The sequence below is a fragment of the Drosophila albomicans genome, chromosome 2R, assembly GCF_009650485.2.
Source record: "Drosophila albomicans strain 15112-1751.03 chromosome 2R, ASM965048v2, whole genome shotgun sequence".
Classification (NCBI taxonomy): Eukaryota; Metazoa; Arthropoda; class Insecta; order Diptera; family Drosophilidae; genus Drosophila; species Drosophila albomicans.
The window spans coordinates 9510864-9529778 of NC_047631.2; the positions used below are offsets into that span (position 1 = coordinate 9510864).

The 18915-nt window shown below is 34.7% G+C and overlaps 2 protein-coding genes across 9 annotated transcripts; both read right to left on the bottom strand.

The window, feature by feature from the left end:
- Positions 1–6239: 6239 nt before the first annotated feature.
- On the bottom strand, positions 6240–17886 carry LOC117576993 (trypsin alpha-3-like). Of its 8 annotated transcripts, XM_052006515.1 has the most exons (5): positions 17651–17884; positions 9296–9570; positions 8964–8994; positions 6701–6943; positions 6240–6642 (listed from the first exon to the last, which is right to left on the bottom strand). In XM_052006515.1, the coding sequence occupies exons 1-5, from the start codon at positions 17804–17806 to the stop codon at positions 6283–6285; spliced, it is 1065 nt and encodes a 354-aa protein (XP_051862475.1). In that variant the 5' UTR covers positions 17807–17884; the 3' UTR covers positions 6240–6282. The 8 variants fall into 8 exon arrangements, with proteins under 8 accessions (XP_051862475.1, XP_051862476.1, XP_051862474.1 ...); XM_052006516.1 differs by lacking the exon at positions 9296–9570 and having other exon boundaries at positions 17375–17884; XM_052006514.1 differs by lacking the exon at positions 17651–17884 and having other exon boundaries at positions 9296–9780.
- Positions 11071–12833, bottom strand: LOC117576225 (angiopoietin-related protein 7-like). Its single transcript, XM_034260838.2, has 4 exons — positions 12718–12833; positions 11760–12655; positions 11566–11698; positions 11071–11499 (listed from the first exon to the last, which is right to left on the bottom strand). Exons 1-4 carry the CDS (start codon positions 12775–12777, stop codon positions 11482–11484), a joined length of 1107 nt encoding a protein of 368 aa, XP_034116729.2. The 5' UTR covers positions 12778–12833; the 3' UTR covers positions 11071–11481.
- Positions 17887–18915: the final 1029 nt, after the last annotated feature.

Genomic DNA, 18915 nt, shown 5'->3' on the forward strand with positions numbered 1-18915 from the left:
TTATGCCACTCCCTAATCTAATTTAATCAAATACGAATTAATATATAACCAATTTGTACTCAAACCATTCATTTAATATGCAAAACTGTTTTCATATATAATATTTAAAAACTTCATTAGTACTTCATTTTGTGGATTCGTTCTTATACCCGCTACCCATAGGGTAGAAGGGTATTATAACTTTGTGCAAATATATGTAACAGGTAGAAGGAGGCATCTCCGACCTTATAAAGTATATATATTCTTGATCAGCAGCAATAACCGAGACGATCTAGCCATGTCCGTCTGTGTGTCTGTGTGTCTGTCCGTCTGTCTGTCTGTCCGTCTGCCCGTGTGAAACACTGGATCTCAGAGACTATAAGAGATAGAGCTATAATTTTTTTTCGACAGCATTTGTTATGTTTGCACGCAGATCAAGTTTGTTTCAAATTTTTGCCACGCCCACTTCCGCCCTCGCAAATCAAAAAAATCGAATAACAAGCGTAACTTTAGAGCTAGAGCTGCGAATTTTGGTATGTATTTGGTTGCGATCAGATAAAAATTGTAGAAGTTATTAAAGAAATACTTTTGTATGGGCAAAAACGCCTACTTTCTAGGGGTCTTAGTTGCTTTGGCCGACAATCTGGTATATTATGCCGTCTATGGTATATTTTGAATGTGGTACTATATCGATATACCAAACATACCATTTGTATATTTTTAGTAGTTTTAAGTATTTTCGGTATATTTTGAAAATGATACCGCAATATTTTGCCTTTATTAAAAATGGGTACCGGGTATCTCACAGTCGAGCACACTCGACTGTAACTTTCTTACTTGTTTCAAATGATTTCAATATAATAATTTTGAAATTGTAAGTCAAACATACATATTTAATAAGATTTGATTAAATGTTGAATGATTTATTATTTAATGAACAATAAATTCAATATTGTATTTATATATAATATATAAGAACTTTTGTTTTTCCTTTCTGTATAATTCAGTGTAATTCTTTCTGCCTTTTCTCTCAGTCTATTTTTGTATGATTTTGCATTGCATATTCATCCCGTTTTCCCAACACAATGCTTGACCTACGACTAGAAGCTGTTAATTTTTGTGACTCTATTAAATTCTGCTTATGGCATTCAACTCGTACCCTGACAAACTCTTTTGATTGACTGCAGCTGAGATACTTTGACAACAGATTCAGAGTTGGCACTGTGGAAATGAACATAGAAATATCTCAGGAAATATCAAAATAATAAACCTCGCGCACACGAGTCGAGGACAACAGCGACGATGATGATAAAGATGATGACACGAGATGCGAAGAGACGGACACTGAGATTCAGAGTGCGACTGAAGTCGACAACGATGTGCCACAAATAAATACGCAGAGGAAGTTGCCACTCAACGCGGCGACGTCACAGGCAGAAATAATTCAAAGATTCTTTGTGACTCGAAAGTATTTCGAATTCTCTTCGCAGTAAGTCGATTTAAGGCATTGAAAGAGGTAATAAAAAAGAAACTTTTTAATGTTCCGAAGTACATTTGTAGCTAATATTTGTTATATACAGATTTTGAAAATGGAATTCATTCTAAGGGTGTGCAATAGTCGGTTCTGCCTCATCATGAGATATGATTTTTTTGAGTTTCCGCACTTTTATGTGGCCGTATTGTATAGACGAGCGTGCTGTGAGCGTGCATCAGGAATCGCACTTTAATTTACACTTGAAAGACTTTTCACGAATTTCTCTCACGGCGCGCGGAAAACGTGTCCGCAACAAATGAGCAGCGACGGTCCATAAAAAATAAGGATCTCCTCAGAAGGAAGGGAGAAACCCAAATCGGGGAAAAACTGAGAAACTGCGAAACTACGAAATGTCAGGCGTAATAATTCGATTGTCCACTCAAATGAAATCGAATGCACAAAATCAGATTCACAATCTGAAATCACAAATCACAAATGCTGCGAAGGGTGAACTATCGGAAAAACGTTTCGGTAGCTGTAAATTGTGCAGAAGGAAGGGAAAATCATTTCCCAAGCAATAATAAACCATAATTGTTGTTGCTCTACCGATAAGCATATTGCACTCTCTCTCTCTCTCTCGCTCTGCAGAAACGTTCGCTCAAGTGTTAAGTGTCAGCTGCAGGATAAGTGCGTGCAGCGACAGGATATTTGTTTGTTTATTTGCTCCTTGCAACGCAGTTCATTGCTTGCTCTGAAAGCGTGTGTGCTTGTGCGATTGCAAATACATCAGCGGCAGGCACATTTTTAATGCATACTTCAAGGCAACATGGGGCATCAACAATCTCGATTCGATAGCGTCTGACATGTGTTGGCGAGTGTACGAGTGTTGGATTGTGTGTGTGCTGAGTCTTAACTGATAGACAGACGCCCACAATGACTAGACCAAAGTCAAGTTACATTTTTGGGCTGCACTCTCCATATCTCAGCTGCAGCAGTCAGAGCTAAAGCCAAAGGGGTTCAAGATTTTGATTCTAAAGATATATAATATAAGATTGTTTGTCTATGTTGGTAATATACATTAACAGCAAAAGCTTCAGATAATATAACTATAAACATGTCCTTAAGTGCAAGGTATTCTAACGAATGTAAGTTAGGTTTTACTGTTTAGGACAAATAGATAAAATATAACATAAAATATAAATGGCTAAGTATTTAATGTAAAGATGTAGATAGCACAAATATTTATGGTCACTAAAATCTTGTAAATCACTCACATACATGACATAAATCCATCACAAGCATTCGTAAAAATTTGATTTATTTTTCATTCAAATTCTAATCAGTTTCTAGTACTCCAAACATTCAGAATTGGTCAGTTTAGATTTAGTACCTTACATAATATATATATTTCTAGGTTTATAAAATAAGATTAAAATCAATCAAGTTAAGCATGATTATTTTTGGCTATCGATCATGTTAATTTAATTAATATAGTATAGTACATTATACACAGAATCTAAATTAATGATCATTGAAAGTCTGCTAGTTATTTGTTCTAAATTAAAACAAAAAATCATAATTTATACCTAGGTTTCAAGCTCGTATAGAAACACTTTAATTAAATCAAATGCTCTTTCATTTTAAATAAAATTAACTACACGGATTAGATGTCCACTTGAATAGTCTTGCTTAACTCGAAAATTTGTCAGCAAATTGCGGAAATCAGATTGTAAGCTGGTGCAGCAGCAAGTGTTATTAACCCAAAAACCCATATTACTGGCAATTAGTTGCCACAAAAGTTTGGAATGACAACTGCGTGCGAGTAATCTGAGAGAGCTTTAGACAATTATTTATGGAACTGCATGTGACTCTCAGTTGGCTGCGTCTCCCCCCTTCTCCCTCTGCGCTGTGAATCCAGCTATCCTTGTGACTCTTTTGCTCTTGGCTAATTCTGGTGACACCGCATTAGTCAACACTTTTGTGCGCACATTTTCCAACACTTGAACTGATTTATGACACTTCACACAACTGAGCGCTTAATGTGATTAAGTTTTTTATCTAAAGCTCTACCAGACGCCAGAGGGCGCCACACACATAGCTGAACTGTGGCTTGACTCGCTCTCTGCTCGTAAAATGCCGACAAGTTGTGCTGTTTAGCTTTTAATGTTATTATTAATATGCTCTTATTTACTCAGCATGTAATGATCGTCATCATCATCATCATCATCATCATCATCGCTATCGACATCGTCAACAAAATTAACATCAACATCAACAAATTGTTTGCACTAATAATTTGTGCATCAAATTATTTGTCACCAGAAACACGTTGAATCCACAGGCAACAGAGGCGGCATCCTGTTGCATCCTTCAGCATGAGACAGCATTCATGCAATTAAGTCAACAGCGTTGTGTGTTTGCAACATGGCAGTTACATGGTTTAGCTGTCTCGCAACCCCCTTAATCCTTCTCTTTTCCATGAAATTCCGACTAATAAAATGAGAATTATGCCAGCAATAAAAGCGTTAGCAAATTGTTATTGCTTTAATGTGTATTTGCCATGATTGTTGAGGCACAATTAAAATAGGAGACAATGTGTATCGAATTGATTTCAAATTGGCCCAAATCAAATGTATCTCAGACTTGTTAACACCAATCCAACTACAATTAAATCGTCTCTTGTATGGCCAACTAAACAGTCTCCGTTTCGTTCTTCACACATTTTTCATTTAATGATGAACAAATAAAGCGTATAATAAGAAAATAAAGCATCTTGAATTGTTTGTTGTGGAACAAAAAGTATCTGAGAGCTATTAGAGCACGCGTATCCATGAGATGCTCGTTAGATCGAGTTTCTTTTCAGGTGTTTCGAATGATATTAACGAATGAAATTAGTGCAGCTAACTTTATATATTATATTTAATGATGCTCAAATTGCATTTCCCACTGATGGGTGATGATGAGAATTTTAAACGCATTTTTTTTTTGTTTGGCCTTTGCCTAACGGATCGCCAGTGCCATTAAAATGGACAAGAAAAAGTCGTAAACTAAAAATTAGTTGAGAGAATTTACAAATAAAATACAACAAGGAAATTGTGGTGTGAACGACACGAAGAGATACTCTGTACATCAAGGCAAGTATCTCTTTTCTTCTGCTGCTGATAAAGAGTTGATACCCTTCTGGATAGAGTGTGTGTGAACAGGGTATAGACGAGTTGTGGGCAGTCAGCAGACAAAGATGAACAGTCGACCGACCGTGTGGTAATTAGAATTAAGAAGCATTAAAAGAAACTCAACAAAATTCACACAATGCGCTCAAAGCGAAAGTCGTAAATAAAGCCATAAAATTGTGCGAGTAAAAACGTAAAGCCAGTGACTGGGTTCTCTTCTTCTTCTCCATCTTGGTGAACTGTGGAAACTTAATTAGTTGCAAGAGCCACGTAAAGAGGAAGAGTAGTCTCCAACCAAACGAGATAACAATTAGTTTGGAACTCTCGAACGATTCGAACTAATTTATGAATGCACCTTGTTGACAATGCCGCTTTTGGACAGCTCGTAAAAACATTTGGAGTGCCGAGTGCCCAGTGCCATAAAATAATCATGGTAATAATAACTAGCACAATGAATATCAAGAGTTCCCACTGTCCCGACACACAGCTGCGTGGGTGAGCTGAGGGCTGAGCTGGAATTACAAGCTCGATTGATTCGCAATGCGAGTGCCAAAGAAATTCCGTGATTACACTTATTCTCAACTAGCCCACAGGCAAATTCAAATAACAAACACTATTATTTTTTGATTATTTTTACCTAGTTTTTGTCAATTCCTGTGCTTTGTTTTTTTGTCAAGTGTAATCCCACATTGAATTGGGTTTGGGACCCGGCTTGTCCTCCTCAACGGAGAATAATAGCCAAGCCCAAGCTGTTGACATGCAATTTGTTCGAGCGTATTCAGTATTGCACTCATCCTGCTGTTCATCCTGATCCTCGCCTCTGTTCCGTTTCAACCCCAAGGCACTCCGCACACAATTGACATTTGCCTTGCCAAGTGACAATGGCGGATTTACTTGGGAATGAGACTGCAACTGCGACTGCGACTGCGACTGAGAATTCGGATTTAGCTGCAGGGACCTGGGCAGCTACAACTACGACTGCAATTGCAACTGCGGCTTTGGCTTATTCATTTGTAATTGGACATCCATTTTGTTTCTTCCTGTTGTCAAACATGCATTAAGCTCGAAGCAAATGTCATTCGTAATCTCTGAAATGATTTAGAGTTTAACAGACTCTCCCAAAATTAAAATATATGCTATTACTAATACAATAAAAGTTTTTCTAACTTATTAAGAGCCTTTTGCTGAAAATCTAGTATATTTTGTATTCTATGTCATTTTTGCCATGTACATATATCGATATTCCAATTATTCTTTCCTACTTTTTTTGATGTAATATCTTTCTTGCGAACTTACGAGTTTATACTGCAAACAGATTTAAAACGGACGGAATATATTCTGTCAAAACCCCGATAGCAAATAGAAATACAATACATTACAGACAATACATTAAAGTATAAGATCTAATTTTTAATATTAATATCTAGTTTTAAAATAAATTCACTTATTTCATCTCATTTCGATATTATTTTTATTTCTGTTTTCGCTATAGATTATATATATTAATTTTGAAACTTAAGAAATAATATTTTTTAATTTTATATCGACTATTTAAAGTTCCCATTATTAATTGTATGCCACAAAATATTCCAGAAAATATAGAGACAAATAGAGAGTTTTAAATTTTAAAATCTTATCTTTGTCTATATTTCATCTCTTTTAAAAAGTATATTGATTGATGAAAGCAATGACGAATGCCAGGACGATGTGCTCCAACTTATTGGTGAGGCAACAAACTCCATTTCGTAATATCCATTCTCGAAAATAGTAGACATTAGTGTATACATCAGGAATTGTTGCATGCCCAGTACGCATCCCGTGAGAACAAATGCCGACCACTTTGTTATCGCATATTAACGGTCCTCCTGAGTCACCACTGGAACTGCTGACTTCATAATTTTTGGGGTTCGAGACGCATACAAACAAGTCCTTTTTAAAGCCAAAGCTTCTTGAGGCACAATATGCGTCTGAGTGAATTGTTACATCTCCATTTCCAATATCATCAGGCAACGGTCCATCCTAAAAATCAAATTGAAGTGATGCATATTTCTATTGTATATTATAGTTGCAAACTTACTTCCAAAATGATGCCCCATCCTATGACAGTACATAACTGTCCAGCTAATGGCTTCTCACTTGCTATAGGAATAATACTCACAAACTCTTCACTTAAGTCCAACTCATCCTTGAGCTTAATCAATGCGATGTCATAGGTATGAACATTAAATGCATTATACTTAGGATGCACTTTTACTGAGGCCACCGTTAATTCTTGGCTCTGTTTATTTCGCAGCAAACGGCGAGTTGTTCCAGCGACGACCTTTATATTCTTTGCGAACGTTATAGAACCCCTGTATAAAAAACAAATAAAATATAGAAGATCCAAAAATTGAAATATTGAAATATTAATATATAAAATATTGAAGAGAGAGCTGAGGAACGCAATTGTTCCGTTTGTAACAAAAAGTTTTGTCGAAAAAAATTTAAAATCTATCTTTTATAGTTAGATGATCATATGGACAGACGGACAAGCTTATATCGTCTGCTGCTGACCCTGAACCAGAATATATATACTTTAAGGGGTAGCAGATATCCTATTCTGCTTGTTACAAAACATTTCAATCTTATAGAACCCATTCACCGTTTTATGTTCTCTGCTTTAAGGAAATGTATGTGCAATTTAATTTGACAACATGTAACGTACCTCTTAGCAAGACAATGCGCTGCTGTCAGAATAACTTTCTTAGAAATTATAGAGCCACAACAAAAGTGTCCAAATCCAAAACCATATTCATCCTCCATATATACACGGCGAAGCGACACAACATATTTAGCAAGATCATTCTTCTCTGGACGATAACCACCGACTACTAGAAAAACAAATTCATCATCCTCTCTGGTTTTGACTAAGCTTGAGTTGGCAAAAGATTCGCTTTTACTTTTCACTTTTGTTAGTGGTGCCTCATTGGTGTTCTTGACCTCATCAAGTAAATTATAAAAACTCTTGTAGTTACTTCGTAATGCCGCAGACTCAATATTAAGGTTGTCATTCAATAGTGCGTCAGCCAAAAGATTTAAATGTTTGTAGCGGTAATGTAAAAAAGCGAGAATAACAATAAATTTTGAGAGATTCATTTCAGAGTTTTATGTTTCGATAAAACTTGTTTTGATTGTAAACTTTCAAGACATGTGATTTGAAAAATAAAAGCATACTATATCGTTACTTACTTAAATATTACGAATACAAATGCTCTAAGTTATTCGTTTTATTTTTTTAAATGTATGAAAATCCTCTTTAATCTTTCACAATCCAAATTTGCAATTTGTAGATTGAACAAGTTATATTTGATTTTAAAATATATTTATATTAGAAATCTTCAATCTTTAGTCAACTAAAACATTCGGGCATAACTTCAGATTTTCTTATTCGATGATATTTTTTAGTGTTTAGATTTAAGAAACGATTTAAATTATGCAGATTACAGGTTTTTTATAAATGCAAAAAGACAACGAAAATACCTATAATTTAAAGCTGCTTCATGTATAATATATTTTATTTTTAATGTTGCTTATTATATAATATATCGACTATTTAAAGTTCCCATTATTAATTGTATGCCACAAAATATTCCAGAAAATATTTATAATTAATTTCAAATTAAAATGAGACAAATAGAGAGTTTACAAAAATGTTTAAAATTATAAAATCGTATCTTAGTCTATATTCCATATCTTTTAAAAAGTATATTGATAGATAAAAGCAATGACGAATGTCAGGACGATGTGCTCCAACTTATTGGTGAGGCAACAAACTCCATTTCGTAATATCCATTCTCGAAAATAGTAGACATTAGTGTATACCTTAGGAAGTGTTGCATGTCCAATACGCATCCCGTGAGAACAAATGCCCACCACTTTGTTATCGCATATTAACGGTCCTCCTGAGTCACCACTGGAACTGCTGACTTCATAATTTTTGGGGGTTCGAGATGCATACAAAGAAGTCCTTTTTAAAGCGCCCGAGTCTTGAGGCACAATATGCATCTGAGTGAATAGTTACATCTCCATTTCCAATATTATCAGGTTCCGGTCCACTCTAAAAATCGAATTGAAGTGATGCATATTTCTATTGTATATTATAGTTGCAAACTTACTTCCAAAATGGTGCCCCATCCTATGATAGTACATAACTGTCCAGCTAATGGCTTCTCACTTGCTATAGGAATAATACTCACAAACTCTTCACTTAAGTCCAACTCATCCTTGAGCTTAATCAAGGCCACCGTTAATTCTTGGGTCTGTTTATTTCGTAGCAAACGGCGAGTTGTTCCAGCGACGACCTTTATATTCTTTGCGAACGCTATAGAACCCCTGTATAAAAAACAAATAAAATATTGAAGATCCAAATATTCCGAAAATATATTGAAATATTAATATAAATTTTCCATAAAGCGCAAAATATACCATAGAGTATACCAATTTGCCATATATAGTTATGTCTTGTCTATCGGCTCCGCTGCTGACCCTGAACCAGAATATATATACTTTATGGGGTAGCAGATATCCCATTCTGCTTATTACAAAATATTTCCTGTAGGCACCCTTTCACCCTCTTATGTCTTCTGCTTAAAGGAAATGTATGTGCAATTTAATTTGACAACATGTAACGTACCTCTTAGCAAGACAATGCGCTGCTGTCAGAATAACTTTCTTAGAAATTATAGAGCCACCACAAAAGTGTCCAAATCCAAAACCATCATCTTTCTCCATATCTACATGGCGAAGCGACACAACATATTTAGCAAGATCATTATTCTCTGGACGATAACCACCGACTACTAGAAAAACAAATTCATCATCCTCTCTGGTTTTGACCAAGCTAGAGTTGGCAAAAGATTCGCTATTACTTTTCACTTTTGTTAGTGGTGCCTCATTGGTGTTCTTGACCTCATCAAGTACGTTATCAAAACTCTTGTAGTTACTTCGTAATGCCGCGGACTCAATATTAAGGTTGTCTTCCAATAGTGCGTCAGCCAAACAATTTAAATGCTTGAAGCGGCAATGTATAAAAGAGAGAATAACAATTAATTTTGAGAGATTCATTTTCAGAGTTTTATGTTTCGATAATAGTTGTTTTGATTGTAAACTTTCAAGACTTGTGATTTGAAAAATAAAAGCATACTATATCGTTACTTACTTAAATTACGAAAAAAAGGAATTCGATTTTACTATTTCTTAACAAGTTCTATTTACTATCAAAATATATTTATATTAGAATTCTCCAATATTTAGTCAACTAAAATATTCGGGCATAACTTTCGATTCTCTTATTCGATGATACTTTTTTTGAAAACTATTAAAATTATGCAAATTACAGTCTTTTTATAAATGCAAAAAGACAACGAAAATATCTATAATTTAAAGCTGCTTCATGTATAATATATTTTATTTTTAATGTTGCATATTATATAGTATAAAATAAAATAAAAAGTAAAAAAAAAAAATATTAACGCACGTATTTTTTTAATTCTTTCAGTATACTCTACGCTCAAATTGTTTGTTGATAGTGTCGTACTTAGTATTAACTTTATTCATAGAATAACTAGGGTAACTCACAGTCTATAACTTTCAGGCAAGCTTTAGATAGAAAGGGGAAGAGAGGGAGAGCGCATGTGGGACATACTTACGTATGAGCTGTTTATTGTAAGCCAGGCCAAGCTTAAGTAATTCCCAGAGTATAACTTAATTAATTGCAGCTAATGTAATGCCCGGAGCGTAAATGAGAAGAGCAGCAGCATAAAAGCCGCAAAAGCGAGCAACAGCAGCAACAACATGTTGGCCAACACACATGGCCGGTAACGAGGAAAACAGAAGATGGCTGCCGACATGGAGATGTTACAACAATAAACACTAAAAAAAATTGAATTAAATATGAAAAGTGTAACATGAACAACAGCAGCCGCAGATATGCGAAGTGAATGTTGCAAGTTGTGTGGTGCCCAGTGTGTGGCATGAAGTATGAAGTATGTTGTCGACTATGCTCTGTTGTTATGTAAGTAATCTGGCAGTCGACTGGCAGACTGCACACTGGCATGCAATGCTGCAGCCTTCGAGCCTGGCTAATTGGGACAGCTTATTGCCTTGGTTCTATCTTCCTCTCATGTGTTATGTGTTTGTGTGTGTTGTTTGTTGTGCCAAGCCGGACGTGTTGGCCAGCAGAAAATTGTGAGCTAAATACTAAATGAATTTAAGGCATTTATCTAAATTATCTGCGTTGGAATCATGTTTTGGGCTAATTGTGCCAACCACAACATAACGACGCCCAGGCAACAAATATGATCATTATATCTGAAATTATTTAACAAATTTAAATGAAAAGTTTAAATGAACTTTCCCTTATTGCCATTACAAAATAAAAAGTCGTTTTCATATATTTGGAGTTTTTTTTTTTTAACTAAAGCGTTGCATAAACTTTTCTCAATCAATAGTAAAAAGAATGAAGAAATAAAATTACTTATTATTACACCACTTAATCGTATAACATTTATTTTTAAAAACTATTGTTTTGGAAACATTGCTGAATCTTACAAGCTTTCGATATTTGCATGTAAGCAGCTCATATTTTTACTTGCTTGATCGAGCAATATATGTTAATACATTAAATAGCATTGTAAAACTCGAAACGCGTCTTTTTGTCAATAATTATAAACTTTAGGAATCTGATCAAAAAAGGGATACGAAACTTTCACACCTATTTCTATACAATTTATCGTGATCCATGGTAAATGAAAAATATATTTATTTTACATTAAAAAAACAAGTTTAGCTTCTTATAATCCTTGGTGAGAAATCAAAACGTCATAGCAGAATTTGACTCTAATTGGAAGAACTCAAATGATTATTGAATTGTACAAAAAGTTGAATATTTAAACTATCTTTTACCTTGTTAATTTTTGTCTTTGACCTTATCATCATTTGACTGAATTTCAATGGCTTGTGCTTCCAAGTTCTCCACTCAATACTCTGAAGATCATCACTTCGAGGGTCCGCTTTAGTGTATTCTCCATTAAGATTGCTGAAAAGAGGCAATAATTTAAATATCTGATGAATTTAACTACTACTTTCAACCTTCTTACCATTCATAGCACTTGGAAAACCACCAACCAGACCTGAAATTCTCAGCACAACTATCTTTGTCCAGATCATTATCCCTATCTGGAGTGGAGAATTGTGTGAGTTCATGACTGCGCAGAGCATCTCCGGCATTTCCAGAGTATGATCCAAGTTCCTTCAACTCGTAGGATTCCTCCTCGCTGCCAATGGAAAAGTCACTGTATCTGGCATATCGTTCTCTATTCGCAAAGTCCACAAGTAAAATATACAGCTCGTGAGGTTGCGATGTGGTCAGTAAATGAATCTCTTCGAGACCCATGAAAAACTCGCCATTTAATTCACCGAATCCTTTCCTGTAATCAGCCCAATTACGATTAAAATTCAATCTGCCATCTATACGCCGTTGCATAACTATCCAACCAGGACCAGCAATGCTAGAATCACATGAGTAATAGTTGGTATTTCGTACGTAAACTGGAATTTCAACGAGGCCAGTTAAACTACTCGGACATATTGGCACCGGATGATACTTTTCATCTAGGTGAACAAATTTCTCCAATGGAAATTTCTCCATTGGCAGTGAATAAGAATCGTTAAGTGTTTCATCTTTATTAGTTTTAACCTTGGCTTTTCGTTTTACGTTTTCACTCTCAAGTTCCGCAATGCGTTTTTCATAGTTGTTCGTATTGTTTTTATACAAGGCAATTATCTCCGCTTGCAATGCCAATTGCATATCGTTTTGCTCAGCCATTTCATTTAAATTCACTATTTTCGCTTCTAGCTCTTTAATCTTGTTGTTTAGTTCGATGAATATATTCTCTTTCGAGTTGGCCGAGTTGACGTGTTGCAAAAGAGGTTTCACTACTTGATAGCAATATGTGCTGCATTGTTCATCCATTTCCCTTGAACCTGCGAAGCACTATAAACAAACAAATTCATTGGATATTGTATAGAGAATTACTTTTTAATTGAGTCACTAACCGAGCTTTGCACTTGTGAAACCATCCACAATATAGTTAATACGTTTGCAATTAAAATCATTTTGAACGCGCACTTCGAAGCTTCGATTCGTCTCACAACTAATCACTTACTAAAGTAATGGAAATTTGTCTTTAATCATTTGTGTCTTATCAGTTAAATATTACACAAAAGTATATTTGCTTATATTATTTTCAATCACATCGAACGTCGAACGTTGTAGCATTGCAATAAGCGCGAATAATAGTTTCAATTTTCATACCCGCTACACCCATAGGGTAGAAGGGTATTATAACTTTGTGCGCAATTTTAGAGCTAGATAAAGCAAATTGGTCGAGTATACTCGACAGTGGCTTTCTTGCTTGTTATATTTTAGACTAGTTCTAATATATAATAATAAACTTGACATACATAGAGTATTTATCTAAATCAAATTATTAGGAATAAAATAAATAATGTACTTTTTTAATCTATTTAATTGAGGTTTTGTTATTGATGGCATATTTGGTGTTAAATTAAATTAATAATAATAATTATTATCTTTCTATTTAGTTTGATCAAACTGTTTTATTTTGAATTCATTTATAGCGTGACAACTTTGGTAAGTTCAATTTATTTTATGTACAACGCGAAATATTGTAATATTATTGCAATTGTTGTCACTGATCGCATTGCAAGTAATTACATTATAGATGAGAATTAACAGATTAGATTATTCGGTGCTCAAATTGCAAAGAGTATTTTCCCATCTGTTGACCGTTGATTGCAACGCACGAGCTGAAAGAGAATTTTACTGTCGAAATAAGTAACTTTTGAGAGAGTTTTCTCTGTCGACATTCGACACAATCATTAGAAGCATTTCAAAAACAACAGAAGCTGCATCGACATCAACAATGCACTCAGAATGTCAGCTTTTCTTTTCAGGTGAAAACACGCACATTTCCAACCTGAGCTTTCGGCACCTCTGATGAAATCTTTAGAACGAAGAAAATTATGGCTTGACGCATTGACAGCTTTTCACCCACTTTGAAGAAAACTGAATCAAAATCGAACGAGTCTTCAATGCATTTGTGGAAGGCTTTTCGCCCCTGCTAGGTGCCACTTGTCACATACAAACACATCGTCCCCGCACTCCGCCCTTGACAACACTCATCGAATGTGTTGTGTGTAAATTATGCGTAGTCGGAGTTGTTGCTGATTTGAATGTTGTTGCTTGGTTTTAAATTTCAAATGCTTTGGGATTTGGAAGTGCGAAAAGTCAATGCAACAACAAATGCAAAGGCTTATTTACACACACTTCCCCACCTCGAAGCGGGGGAATGCCCCGCATTCTTTTCCATTCCATCATTCAACACACTCGACAGACTCGAAACAGCCAACACTCAAACACTCAAAGAGCGACGCAACAACGAATTGCATTCATTATGTTTATGCAATTCTCTTCTCTCTCTCGCTCTCTCTCTCTCTCTCTCTCTCTCTCTGCTTCTCTTTCTAGCCATCTCCCTTCAACTTCGCTCACTTTGCTGAATGTTTTAACCTTTTTGCATTTTTCGTGTACGAAAAACGGCTAAAAATACTTGAATAATGTTCTGTCTGACTGAATGTTGCTGTTGTTGGTGCTGCTGTTGTTGTTGCTTTGACTGCACAGATTTAATAGGATTTTAGTGCATTGAAGTGATTTCTCAACGCCACCTCATCATCATCATCATCATCAAGACCATGATGGCAACGTTGCTTTTCATGCTGATGATGTAAATGGAAAAGGGAAAGCAAATAGGAAACGGGAAAAGCGAAAGGGATGCGTCAACTGTGACTTCGCTCTCTGTTGAGTTATGCTGGATGCCAAGATGAGAACTAGAGCTGAGCCTCCTAAACGTAGCCAGGAAGCGTGGGCTATTATCCATTGCCAAAGCCGTAACTCTTTCCGTCATAATGGACAGACTATTAATAAGACCAACAACTTGGTACAAGTTGAGACTTCTGTACTATTTGTAAAATTATTTTTATATAATTAGGTGGCCTTGCAGTTTTTCTGTTTAAAATAGTTAATGCAAATAATGTACACAAGGAATTTACAAATTATTGAAAACACGCCGAAACAGTCAATCATATTTTAAATAATATTCAGGTTCTACTTGAAGATATATATAATATTTGCATTTACTAATTATAAGAACTTTTTTTAGGGTTGATCAAGTCCAACAATACATTAAATAAATAAACCTATAAATCGTATCCCACATTAATGCCTTTAAAAATTTCAAAGTTAAAAAGCTTAATTAGATTTATTTTCATATGGTTTTATCGAAAATGAGTTGCGAGTATATAACAGTCGAGAACACTCGATTGTTGCTTTGTTACTTGTTTTGATGCAATGCAAATTATCATTTTAATTTAGTATCATTCATGCAAACTTGAAGTCGGCATTGCAAACAAACTTAAATCTGCTAAAATAATCCGTCAATATTTTGTATTTAAACCCGACAACAAATAGACATTAAGAATCAACATCAAAAATTCATTTTTAAATACAAAATTTAATATACGTTAAAGTATAATATCTAATTTGTATTTTTATTTTTAGTGTTACAAAATATTTTAATTTAAGAATTCAGGAACCCAACAACAAATTTAATTTTCAGTTAAAAAGCGAATGCAACCATTTCAAACAATTTATTTAGTATTAGATAAAATAAATTGCCTCTGTAAATAGTTTTGAATTTGCTTTTTAGCTTAAAATAAAAATAAATTCAATACATTTTTGTATATTTTTTTTACCATAGATTTTATTTTATTGCTAACTCAATGATATCAATACTGGAAACTTATGAATTTTTATACCCGCTACCCATAGGGTAGAAGGGTATTATAACTTTGTGCCGGCAGGAAATGTATGTAACAGGTAGAAGGAGGCATCTCCGACCCTATAAAGTATATATATCAGCGTCAACAGCCGAGACGATATAGCCATGTCCGTCTGTCCGTCTGCCCATCTGTCCGTCCGTCCGTATGAACACCTAGATCTCAGAGACTATAAGAGATAGAGCTATAATTTTTTTTCGACAGCATTTGTTATGTTTGCACGCAGATCAAGTTTGTTTCAAATTTTTGCCACGCCCACTTCCGCCCCCGCAAATCAAAAAAATTGAATAACAAGTGTAATTTTAAAGATAGAGCTACGAATTTTGGTATATACAATAATTACTGTAGTAGTTATGATTCCTGAAATTTGGTTGCGATCAGATAAAAATTGTGGAAGTTATTAAAGAAATACTTTTGTATGGGCAAAAACGCCTACTTACTAGGGGTCTGAGTTGCTTTGGCCGACAATCTAGCACATTGTGCGGTTTATGGTATATTTTGAATGGTGTACTATATCGATATACCAAACATACCATTTGGTATATTTTTAGTATTTTTTAGTATTTGAAAATGATACCGCAATATTTTGCCTTTATTAAAAATGGGTAGCGGGTATCTCACAGTCGAGCACACTCGACTGTAACTTTCTTACTTGTTTAATTTTAATTTGATATCAAGAATTGAATGCCAAAGATACGTTAATAGGTAAACTATATATATATATTCGAGATAGAGTTATAGATAAAGTATAATGTAATGTATGTATTTATCAAATTATAAAATCTTATCTGGTTTGATTCAGTCTTCTTCAATTTTAAAAAATATATTGATTACTGAAGGCAATGACGAAAGCCAAAACGATGAGCTCCAACTTATTGGTGAGGCAACAAACTCCATTTCGTAATATCCATTCTCGAAAATAATAGACATTAGTGTATACCGGAGGAAGTGTTGCATGGCCCATACGTATCCCGTATGCAGCAATGCCCACCACTTTGTTATCGCATATTAACGGTCCTCCTGAGTCACCATTAGCAACGCTGACTTCATAATTTTTGGGATTCGAGACGCATACACACAAGTCCTTACTAAAAACCCTGATTCTTGATGCACAATATGCATCTGACTTAGTAGTTACATCTCCAGTTCCAATATCATCAGGCGTCGGTCCAGTCTAAAAATCGAATTAAAGTGATGCATATGTATTTCTATTGTATATTATAGTTCCAAACTTACTTCCAACATGTCGCCCCATCCTATGCTAGTACATAACTGTCCAGCTAATGGCTTCTCATTTGCTATAGGAATAATACTCACAAACTCTTCATTTAAGTCCAACTCATCCTTGAGCTTAATCAATGCGATGTCATAGATATGATTATAATTATAATACTTAGGATGCAATTTTACTGAGGCCACCGTTAATTCTTGGGTCTGTTTATTTCGTAGCAAACGACGAGTTGTTCCAGCGACGACCTTTATATTCTTTGCGAGCGTTATAGAACCCCTGTATAAAAAGCAAATAAAATATAGAAGATCCAAATATTCCAGAAATGTTTGAAATATTATTATACATTTTCGATAAAGCACAAAATATACCATAAAGTATGCCATTTATAGTTATATATTGTCTATCGGCTCCGCCGCTCACCCGGAACAAGAATATATATATACTTTATGGGGTCGCAGGTATCCTATTCTGCTTGTTACAATACATTTCCTATACGGACCCCTTTACCTTATGTCTTTAGCTTAAAATAAATGTATGTGCAATTTAATTTGACAAAATGGAACGTACCGCGTGGTAAGACAATGCGCTGCTGTCAGAATAACTTTCTTAGAAATTATAGAGCCACCACAATTGTGTCCAAACCCAAAACCATATTCATCCTCCATAATATACAAGGCGAATCGACACAACATATTTAGCAAGATCATTCTTCTCTGGACGATAACCACCGACTACTAGAAAAACGAATTCATCATCCTCTCTGGTTTTGACCAAGCTAGAGTTGGCAAAAGATTCGCTTTTACTTTTCACTTTTGTTAGTGGTGCCTCATTGGTGTTCTTGACCTCATCAAGTACATTATAAAAACTCTTGTAGTTACTTCGTAATGCCGCAGACTCAATATTAATGTTGTCTTCCAACAGTGCGTCAGCCAAAAGATTAAAATGTTGGTAGCGGCAATGTATAAAAGCGAGAATAACAATTAATTTTAAGAGATACATTTTCAGAGTTTTATGTTTCGATAATACTTGTTTTGATTGTAAACTTTCAAGACTTGTGATTGGAAAAATAAAAGCATACTATATCGTTACATACTAACGAATGCAAAAGAAAAGGAATTCGATTTTACTATTTCTTAACTGTATGAAATTGCTTTCCGAATCCTAAACCTTGCACAACCCAAATTTGAAATTTGTAGTTTAAACAAGTTCTATTCAATATCAAAATATTAGGATTCTTCAATATTTAGTCAACTACAATATTCGGGCATAACTTTCCAATTCTCTTATTCGATTGGTTATCAAAATCGATGACACTTCAAGGTATTCATCACAAAATGAATGTTTTCTTTATTTTCTTTTCTTTCTTTATTTATTTAAATGTTTAAAAATTTAGAAAACAATTGAATTTAAATCAACTACAAGATTCTTATAAATGCAAACAGTAAAAGAAAATGTCTATAATAAGAGCTATTATATGCAAATCAATGTGGTATTATAATTTACATATATCAAAATAATATACTGAACATTAGTGAAAGCATATAGTCTCTGAGATATATATAAATGTTCATACGGACAGACGGACGGACAGGCGAAGTTATAATACTCTACCGGCATAAAGTTATACCCTGTGAGTAGCGAGTATAAAAATAAAATAAATAAAGAAATGTTAATCCGAAAACGCGCATTTCAAACCTTGAAATCTAATCTATTATCTTAATTTTAAATATTAAGTATAGTCAGTCAATAAGTTTATTAGGAGTTTATAAATGTTTCTCTTAGAAATAAAATATATAAATAATAATGACATTATAAAGAGTTTCATCGAAGATTCTATTAAATTTATGCCTAACTCGCGATTTCACAACATTACCTGCAATCGAATAATCGACACTCGGGACTAACTAAAACAATTTCTCGCGGGTGAAAGATTTAGGAAGATAGGCACAAGCAAGTCACAACGACAGTGAGAGACGAAGACGAAGAGAGAGTGCCAGGAAAACAGTGTAGGTGAATGCTGCTGTGGGTGGCTGGGACTTGTGGCAAAATTTATGACTTGCCTTTAGCTACTAATGAGTTTGTCGGCATCCGTCAGTTGAGCCGCTTGG

What these genes read in the sequence shown, in the direction of transcription:
- LOC117576225 (XM_034260838.2), bottom strand. Translation starts at nt 12,777, where the DNA reads ATGATTTTAATTGCAAACGTATTAACTATATTGTGGATGGTTTCACAA. An exon ending in TTTCACAAGTGCAAAGCTCG is followed by an intron (nt 12,656 to 12,717) that starts GTTAGTGACTCA and finishes GTTTGTTTATAG; the next exon opens with TGCTTCGCAGGTTCAAGGGA. An exon ending in TTTTCCAAGTGCTATGAATG is followed by an intron (nt 11,699 to 11,759) that starts GTAAGAAGGTTG and finishes GCCTCTTTTCAG; the next exon opens with CAATCTTAATGGAGAATACA.
- LOC117576993 (XM_052006515.1), bottom strand. Translation starts at nt 17,806, where the DNA reads ATGTATCTCTTAAAATTAATTGTTATTCTCGCTTTTATACATTGCCGC. An exon ending in CGTTCGCAAAGAATATAAAG is followed by an intron (nt 6,944 to 8,963) that starts GTCGTCGCTGGA and finishes AAGAATATAAAG; the next exon opens with GTCGTCGCTGGAACAACTCG. An exon ending in GATGGGGCATCATTTTGGAA is followed by an intron (nt 6,643 to 6,700) that starts GTAAGTTTGCAA and finishes TTTGATTTTTAG; the next exon opens with GATGGACCGTTGCCTGATGA.